The following is a 9,032-nucleotide window of genomic DNA, read 5'->3' on the forward strand; positions in this document are numbered from 1 at the left end:
TATATATATATATATATATATATATATATATTCTTCGGCAAAATGGAAACCGTGCCACGGTACTACGGAATCGAAAAATATTAACGTATAGTGGCGCCGTTTGCCTGTGCCTCTAGGCTCACTATTTCTCTGTTTGTCCGACCCCTCAGCGTTTCCTGCAGATTTCTTGTTCCTTTCAACCTCCGTTATCAGCCGTTTAAGTTCATCTCTCGACGGTTCAAATCCTAGGGCTCTCAACGCCACTCTCACCTCCTTGGCATCGATGGTTCCTGTTCCCTCAACATCAAAGAGGTCAAATGCCTCTTTGATATCTGCTCGTTGTTGTTCAGTTGGTTCTAGCCGTGGCCTTCGAACGCCCTTCCCAGTCTTATTCTTGACATCCGGCATTTTGGAATCTTCCCAGAGAAAGGAAGAGAATTAGTTTCTGGCCTATTGTCCCACAAGCAGCAAGCGTACTGCCTCGAAGAGCATCGAACGTGTTCCCAGCTTTATGACGTCTTCAGGCCGCCTGGCCAGATGGGATCAAGGAAGCCATAATGCTTCGTTCGGGATACACCAAAGCGGGCGCACTGCTAGACGGGCGAGGTCAAATTGGACAATAACCGGCCTCACACCCCCTAAACTATAAGCATGCCTTTAAAATGGAGGTATCTAGCATATTTCTACGGTTCCTAAGTTGTTTCTGCCCACTAAAATAGAGCAAAGTTGGTCTCGTGGGGTCACTTCAGTGCAGGCGGTTATCTGACTGGATGCACATCTTGGGCTGTCAGCTACATCCCTTGCTTTGGTGCCGTTTGAGCAGATATTTCAAAGCAAAGGTATGCTCTATTCTTCAGAGGCTTCTCTCGAGACACGTTCGCAATGAAGCCGCGTCTGCATAGGGACGGTTGCTGGTGCAGAGCCACCCTCTTTCCATCCAATGGCGCGATGGATTACATTAATTCCAACTCGAAATACGTTTCATCTGAAACGCTAGAGTTCTGTTCCTTTCTAATGCCTTAGTGAGCAGTGTCGCGTCAATGGCTTCGGTTGCGAATTAGCTGGTTCTGTGGTCCTTCACCGTGCTGGGAGGGCCCCAAACAACACCCTCCCGACCCCCGACCGCGAAACCATGGCTTTTCTTTTGACCTCCCCCATACTGGCCAGCCAGTCTTTTTCAGCTTATTCCGTGTGATGGTGTTTATTTTTTAAGCAGCAAAAGCCTCCGAATTCCGGAGAGGAGAATGCTAGAGCAGGCGCCTCCCCGGTAACCTTAGCGAGCCGATCGCGCGCATGTCGGTTGCGGAAGAGGTTTCAGACCCTAGTCCCGAGAGCGCAGCTTTTTGTATTTTTTAGTTGAATTTGAGGAGAATAGGACAAGTGTGCTTTGACGTGTCGGGCGTCTCCTGCGGTGCGGGCAGTCCAACGTTTGTCTGGACCAACAGAGGATTCCGCCTGCGGCGTGCTTATATAGGGGCCAATTATTGGCTCCCCTTCTGCTGAGACCAGTCAGCTTCTACTTTTCTGTATAGTTGAGACTGGGAGGCCATAAGTAGGACACCCGTTTGGGGCCGTTTGCAAAGTACGCCCCTCCTCACACGACGCAGGCTTCATACTCGTCAGCGTGCCGTACCTGCACAGTGTGCTAGTATGGTGAATATTTCGGGCTGACCAGTGTTTATTGGAAGCTGTTTAGAAGAAATGTTGAACGAGTACGTGGCGGAGTTCCAAAGCCTGCGCGCTGAGCTGGAAGGCTTGCTACAGAGCGTAGCATCAGGGGGAGATTCATTTGCAGCAACAGATTCCAAGCTGCGAGAGCTTAAAGGCAAGCTTATGTATCAGTTTTTGTGCATGCTAGTGTGGGGGTTGTTTACCAGGTACAGAATCCTGTTTGAAAAGCATGTGGTCGTCCCTGAAGCTGTGCGCAACGGCGAATCAGGGATGTATGCGGTTGCACGGATTTTTGCAGACTGTCTCGAAGCATTTGAAATGGAGCTGCGTTCCATGCCAGCATCTGAACGAAGTAGCCATTTAAGTCAGCTCCAAATTTGCAGGGATGAGTTCGCCAGGCTTCAGCGCAGGTCTGTATTACGACTGCGGAAGGGCATATGACATATTCAAAGGGGAAAAGTAGAGGGCAAGCAGAGAATTGTAATTCGCCTTCAATGTGACACGAGCGAGGGGTAATCGATGCAGGCGTCGTTTGGACGTGTCTACGCTGCAGATGCTTGCTTGCGACGTCGCGGGGGCACGAACCATCAGCGTCCGCCGAGCTGAAACGCGGAAACCAAGCTCTGGAAAGGCTGAATAGTGCAACTGCTCAGGTGAGGTATGCCTTTCCAATTCAGTGTATCCAACTACTCCCCGGAAATAGACCGTATTGTTCATCAGCTGTCTTCGAGTTTTTGCGCGCGTTTGCAGCTAGGTAATGCACGAAAACTCGCAGAAGAAACTGAAGAGGTTGGTGCGAATATCCTGTGCAACTTATACATGCAAAGGGAAAGCATACAGCGAGCGAATCGTCACGCAGAGCAGACCAACTCAAGCCTACGGGAGTCAAGTTCCCTAATTTCTAAGATGGGGAAGTGGTGGAACGGCTTGATTGGCTAGTGCAGCAACAGTGCCGAGCTCTTCAGCACTTGCTTCTGCCCCAAGAGTTTTGGTTCGGTATCTTCAAATAGGATATAGCCCTTTGTGCTTTGGTTTTTTTTCTGTGCGCTCGATCGAGCCGATTGCATACACTGCTCGTTACATGCTAGTAGTTACGGGACCCGCATACGCTGCTCGTTACGTGCTAGCAGTTGCTGGACCAAGTCAGAGAGCCTGGGGCTTGTTCCCAGGCTACCTGACTTGGTCAGATCTTGCCAAATAGAAGAGCTGTGAGATACCGTAAGGTGCACACTGCTGGAAAAGGGTATACTCTCGGCGCCAGTAGTGTATGCAACCTGGTGCCTCTCGGGAGCCACGGGGGGCAAAGTGCAACGGTCGACCCCCCACCGGCAGCTCACAGATTACAGTTTGCGGTTGATAGCCGAGGCTGGATTGATTGGCGCAACTGTGGAGTATCGGTGGTTTAGTCCTGCGCACCGGACTTGGTTGCATTCCTTGTTTTTTGTAACGCACGACACTTTTACGTTGTTGCGAGACACGCAGTAGTAGAGCCGTCCCGACAAGCTGGGATAGCTGTAGGCGCAGCTTTTATTTGCACAGACAGAATAATACAGCATGCATGCGGCAGGGATCTAGGCAAGCAGCAGGAAGCAGTGGAAGTCTTTCAACTAGCCAGGACATGATGTAGCTTGAATAATTCGTCGGGCCGCCATGCAAGTGACAATCACGCAGAATGCAGCAGCAGCAGCACCATTTGCTGATGATGATGGCGGCCCTGTTGCAGCAGCACCAACTTCGCCACCATTGTTGTGACGTCACGTCAACTTGGGAGTTGTCGCCTGCATGTCTATAACATGGAGGGAAGTTTTGCGTGCTGTTTGGTATTGGGGAAGGCTATGCCCCCCTACGGCAGCATAAAAACGGTACAGTGGAAATGTTGCGGATGACGTCTGTAGACCGCAGGCAACCGTCAGTTGCGAAGATAAGACGAATTCATGTAGAAATGTTATGGCCTGTAACAAATGGAGGTAAATGAGTCTCATTCATGCGAAAGCCCACACATGTGCATGCAAGTGACCGGCGCTTACGTGATAACCCACCAAATTCCGCGGGAGTCCACGAAGGCAGCATGAAGCAACAAAGTCAGTGGTAAGAGCAATTATTATTTTTTACGGGTATGCACTGTACAGGCTTATTTGCAGTGAATCAGGTGGGTGAAATGTGTAGGGAGCACCGGTGGTCACCACTGGTTGAAGTCGGCAGCCACAAAAAGTGGGTACATTGTGTGGGCGCTGGCGTGGAAGTCCGTCATGCAGGAGAAAGCCTTTGTCTTTTCTACTCGAGGGCAGATCTAGCGCAGTGTGCACTGCATGAATTTCTGTGGATACCAACTTGCTGTCTAACACAGCCAGACTGTCGGAGCTCTCGCTCGTGCTAGCTTGTGGCCTCCGATCAGCCTAGTGGCAGGCGACAAACGTGAATGTTTGGCAATCGCAAACTCACAACTTTTGGCTTATATGTCATTCGGTTCCAGATTTCAAAATAAATTCATAGCACAGCTGGCTGGCACCGCCTTCACCGACAGTTCCCGTCCCCCCACAATACAAACAGCATTGAGAAAGGGTGCGGGTACAAGCATTCTCGGATGCTCAGTACTGAAGACCTGTTCAAGGAGTTGCGGCATTAATAAAGCGCATACCAAAAGCTCTAACGGCACACGCTCCAATGACGCGCGGCGGCTTACCCAAAACTGGAGAAATGCACTCCATTGAAACAATGGATGAAGAGCTCGAAAATATGCCTGTGTTTGTATCCCCCATCCCAATCCATCCCACGTCCACCCTCACCAGGATTTCAACAGTAGGCGAGCGACTGGCCGTACCGGATCCAGAGGCGCTACTTCCTGCGTGGAAGCGGCAATTGCGACGTTCCAAGTCGAACGAATCACGGAAACGAATCCTACATTTTCTCATCCCTGGGTCCCACAGGAGTATCGTTTCGGGACAATTAGGATCAAATGATGTTGGCGGCCATTGGATGACCCAGACAGCTGAAGGCCCTAATAAATTCAACCGTGCTGACGATGCTGCAACTGCAGCAGCACTTGCAGCAGCTGTTGCCGCCAATTCCCCGCCGCGAATGAGCGATGCAACCCACGCGTTTCTTCATACGCTGGCTGGGGCAGCAGGGGCCGTTGTAGCTATGGCAGTAGTTTACCCGCTGGACTCGCTCCGCACCATCCAATCCGTACAAGGTGGATCCGCCTGGGAGGTTGTAAAGCTTCACCTGCGCCATGGTGGGTGGAGGCGCTTGTATCGTGGGATGAAGGCGGCTCTTGCAGGTGTTGTTTTTAGCTGGGGCACCTACTTTTTCGTTTACACGCTGGCGAAACAGAAAGAGAAGAACCGGTGGGGCTCCACTTGGTTGCTCAGATAGCAGTTAGCTGTAAATTCAGTTCACTGCATTAGGCACGTTCCCTTGCAACGTGGTTGTATGGCTTCTCATGTCGCAGTAAAGGTTCAAAAGCCAAAACGGGCACAAATCTTCCTATGGCGATTGGTGCTGGAATTTGCTCGACTGTTATCAGCAATCCATGTAAGGGCTGCGTATATTTTCATTGAGCTTTTGGAAGCATGCAGACTACCGGAGCAGCGAGCAAACGGGTGCTTGAAATCCCTTATAGTAAAACTGGACAGGGTTGTATGTGAATGCACATTGTGTTTTCTGCAGTCTGGGTAGCCAACACCCGCCTTAAGGTTGACTTCTCTGCAAAGGCCAAAGAACAGGTAAGTTTTGAACTCTTCACAATCTGCAGCAACGCATCTAGGGAACATCACACCTACGAAAAACCAGCAACATGCAAATGGGTTGAACAACTTATCCATTGGGCGCCTGCGATCGCTCCTCCAGCTGAATTTTTTTCTCTGGGGAGCTGCAGGGCATCTTCACGATGCTAAAAGAGATCCTGCGCAAGGAAGGAATTCGTGGATGGCTTTCTGGCATTGTGCCAGCTCTAGTTCTGGTTTTAAATCCTGCCGTTCAATTTACGCTCTATGACCACTTGCGGGCGAAGCTGATGCAGCTAAAACAGGTTGGCTAGTAGCCTTCCCTGATGGGCCCTACACAATACAGTGTCTACCGCTCATTCTGCGCTGCAGTTACCGATTAAGTGTTTAGTGCGTTTGCTTTCGTAACAGGGATGGCGCACCGCCTCCCGAGCGTCGTCTTCGAATTCCCTCAGCAGCGAGCATGGCAGCACAGGTTCCCTCGTTTCGGATAGGACGCTGCGAGTCCGCGTAACACCGGCTGAATCGTTCGTAATGGGTACGTCTCCTCTCCGTGTAAAGTCAATAATCCTATGCTTCAGAGTGTTCCCAGACGTTCAGCTAGTCACGATGTGGCGTCTCTTGCGCGCTGTGCAACAAACAGCCGTATTCCGTTTCAGTGGATTTGCCGACTATGGATGTGCGACTCTGGCTTAGGGTTAACAGCAAAGCTGGCGGCAACTCTTGTGACTTATCCATATCTTGTGGTCAAGACCCGAGCACAAAGCAAAGTATACAACGTAAAGGACTATTCGTGTAAGTACGGCAATGGAGTAGGCAAAACCACAGGCATGTCAATGGGTGCTATGACCCATTCACGACTTTCTAGCTACCACCCAAATGGCTCCTCTTTAAGTTGCTTTGCATGATGCTCGTCTGCTTTCCTCTCAGCTAGTGTGCGAAGCCTGATAATGATTCTCGAGACGGAAGGCCTTCCTGGCCTCTTTGCCGGCCTGCCTTCGAAGCTCACTGCCACATTATTGTCGTCAGCGATAATGTTCACAGTGTACGAGCAACTACTACCCCTAGTTGTCTTAATATTTAGGTCGCTTAGGGTGCCCAACTGTCGAGTTGCCGAAACGTCACAGCTAAGGCGGGCAAGCTGAATGGAGCTGTACCTGCGGCAATTAGACCAATGGATTCCCCATGCGGGTTAGATACCGCCCACTAACCCAAGATGAGAAATGTGCCTGGTCTAAAACTGGAGAAACCCGACGTCCATTTGGATACACGTATGGGATTCTATTGGCGAATGTTGATCGTCAGTTACAGCATAAGAATTCAAACTACGCAGTGCATGTCCAGCGCAGTTGCATTTGGCAATGCTCCCCCACCAAAATGACTTTTAAATTAGGGCCTGTTGTAGGCACCGCGCAGCCCAAGGGAATTTTTCGTTGTCCTGTTTATCAAAGCTGTCCAGCCTGTCGTGAGTTGCCTGCGCGAACTATATTCGCAATAACGGAACGCAAAGTAGAAAAAGCGTCGGCCGAAAGCTTAGGATAATTCGTGTCCACAGAAAATCTCCACCCAGCGCAGCTGCGAGTGCCGCTAGGACCACAGCTGTGCGTTCCGTGCCATGGAGGTCTGGAGGCACAGCCCAACGACAGCGCCACCTACGCACGGGCTAACTCAGAAGAAAAACCCGAGGATCTTCCCTCCGGTGTGTTTTCTGCGGGCTTCCTCATGGTCCATGATGCCGTACGCCGTCGTCAGAACCAAGTGGCCGAATTGGCGAGAAGGCAGCAAGTTCGAGCAGTACTTCTCAATATTAGCCACTGTCACATCGTACCTGAGGACAAACCGCAAATCAACCATGCACTGTCACTCCGTTGCGGGTTTCTATTCAGCATGAAGGCAGTCCGTACCGCTGCAAAATCCAACACAACTAGGCACGCCTAAAGGCAGCAGCGCATACTAGTCTCCCATGGAGTTACCTCGGGCTGATCACACCGCATTTGTTGATGCGCCCAAGCAAGTCCACCACAATCTTCTTGGAGCGGTGGTCATCAACAATTTCGAATTCGCCGATGTAACCGCGCCTCTGCATGCACTGCAGAAACTTAACCACCACCTTGCTGGAGGGTCGAATAAGCACCTGACGGCGCCCCCGCTTCTCTGCGTTGACGATCGTTTTGAGGCAGTCGGCTAACACGGACATGCGCACCATCTGCAGCAGCGGAACAACAAACAAAGCCTCATCCACCACTCCGTGTCTCCCCAGGCGAACATACGAGGTAGGAGTTACCAATCTTACGCACATAATCGCAGTGCAACTAAGGCATGTACACGAGCAAATCAACCATGCGCCCATGTTCGCCGTTCCTGCCCAAACCAGGGGCAAACCGTGGCCAGCCTCTTTTGCTAGCACAGGAAAAGCCTCTACTCCAGCTCATCTCCGGTCTCAGAAACACCTATTGTGGGGCTCATCAATTAGTTTTTGTTTAAACTCCAGAGCGACACAAAGCTGGCACTGGCTCAAGCCCCATCGTCCCCGTGGGGTGGCGCAGCGGGGTAACGTGCAGGACATTCGCAAACGTTAGACAAAGACTTCACCAAACTGATCATATGTGATTTCTGTCCACTGAAGGCACAGAACTGCCGACAACATCCTCGTCAATTGCGCAATTGCTGATCCGCGCCGCGCCTCACAGGGGGCTTGCGTGAATGCCTATAGACCAGTCCCCTACTGTTGTGTAGGAAATAAAAATAGTTGAGTGATAATATAAGTAGGAATGGACAGGCCCAAAACAGCGTAGAGAGGAACATGCAAAGACCCCACACTCCCCGAAAAGCTTGCCCCCGGCTGCACTGCAAGTCCCGCCAATAAACTGCCCCGCTTCGACTTGCCTTCACTAGTTCATTGATAACAAGAAGACGCACGTGCGAAGGCCAGACCGCAAAAGGTTTAATCGCTCATAAGCCTGGAGTGCCTTGGAACCCAGTACTGACTTCGTGACAGCCAATTCAGCCCCGTCCGTGGGGTGTGGAGTTGCACCCCGCAACCGAACCTGATCTGGGGCTTGACTGCTGGTTAGTAATAAAATGCCCCAATAAACCGTCAGATTAGTTTATCCCTTATGTTCTTTGAAGAGTTTTGCGGAACAAGTGCAGTCCTGACTCGTACTGCCTTCCTTCCTTCTGCCGCGTCCGCACCCATTCCTATGCCAACTCTCTGCTACGGGTCGATTGCCTCGTCCCAGAACAACACCATAAGCTGCATTTAGGTAAAGAAGCTTCAGGGAAAGTATTTCAAAAAGAATACGGTCCCCTTTATGTGTCCAGCTGCCGCACACAGTGGTTCATGCTCCTGGGGTACGCTGTAACAGTAGCATGGTGCAGCGAGGGTGGCCGAACGCGGCTGAGGACCGTTGCGAGCTGTAATACGGTCAAATACGTATGACAGAATCCATCCGGAACTAGCAGGTCCTTCCTTCTGCCTACAGGCTTCCTGAGCAATGCAGCGCAAGGGCATGGGGCTAGGGCGAGGAGTATCCAGCCCGTCGAGTTGCAACGCACGCTGACATAAGCCATGCTCTATGGTAAATCCAGATCCGCTGTTACGCAGTACCTGTTTTCACGCTTGCACTAACACTTTATACAATTTTTAAACGCTTGCTT

General features: G+C 51.0%; 4 protein-coding genes across 4 annotated transcripts in view; 2 read left to right on the plus strand and 2 right to left on the minus strand.

Moving 5' to 3' along the window:
- EAH_00008600 (hypothetical protein, conserved) overlaps positions 1-387 on the minus strand; it is a gene marked incomplete at both ends in the record, with an annotated part of 1,037 nt that extends 650 nt beyond the window's left edge. Inside the window, one exon of the mRNA XM_013395546.1 lies at positions 123-387. Coding sequence (XP_013251000.1) covers positions 123-387 — 265 coding nt within the window. The remainder of the gene's footprint in view (positions 1-122) is intronic.
- Positions 388-1,680: 1,293 nt separating this feature from the next.
- EAH_00008610 (hypothetical protein, conserved) lies at positions 1,681-2,548 on the plus strand (the record flags this gene model as incomplete). The annotated part of the gene is made up of 4 exons (XM_013395547.1): positions 1,681-1,804; positions 1,949-2,060; positions 2,204-2,303; positions 2,405-2,548. The coding sequence occupies 4 exons, from the start codon at positions 1,681-1,683 to the stop codon at positions 2,546-2,548; spliced, it is 480 nt and encodes a 159-aa protein (XP_013251001.1).
- Positions 2,549-4,314: 1,766 nt separating this feature from the next.
- EAH_00008620 (peroxisomal membrane protein, putative) lies at positions 4,315-6,323 on the plus strand (the record flags this gene model as incomplete). The annotated part of the gene is made up of 5 exons (XM_013395548.1): positions 4,315-4,885; positions 5,320-5,375; positions 5,787-5,913; positions 6,072-6,154; positions 6,306-6,323. The coding sequence occupies 5 exons, from the start codon at positions 4,315-4,317 to the stop codon at positions 6,321-6,323; spliced, it is 855 nt and encodes a 284-aa protein (XP_013251002.1).
- Positions 6,324-7,043: 720 nt separating this feature from the next.
- Positions 7,044-7,674, minus strand: EAH_00008630 (40S ribosomal protein S15A, putative; the record flags this gene model as incomplete). The annotated part of the gene is made up of 2 exons (XM_013395549.1): positions 7,044-7,203; positions 7,349-7,674. The coding sequence occupies 2 exons, from the start codon at positions 7,672-7,674 to the stop codon at positions 7,044-7,046; spliced, it is 486 nt and encodes a 161-aa protein (XP_013251003.1).
- Positions 7,675-9,032: the final 1,358 nt, after the last annotated feature.

Source organism: Eimeria acervulina, genomic scaffold (assembly GCF_000499425.1).
Source record: "Eimeria acervulina Houghton genomic scaffold, Eah_scaff41, whole genome shotgun sequence".
Lineage (NCBI taxonomy): Eukaryota > Apicomplexa > Conoidasida > Eucoccidiorida > Eimeriidae > Eimeria > Eimeria acervulina.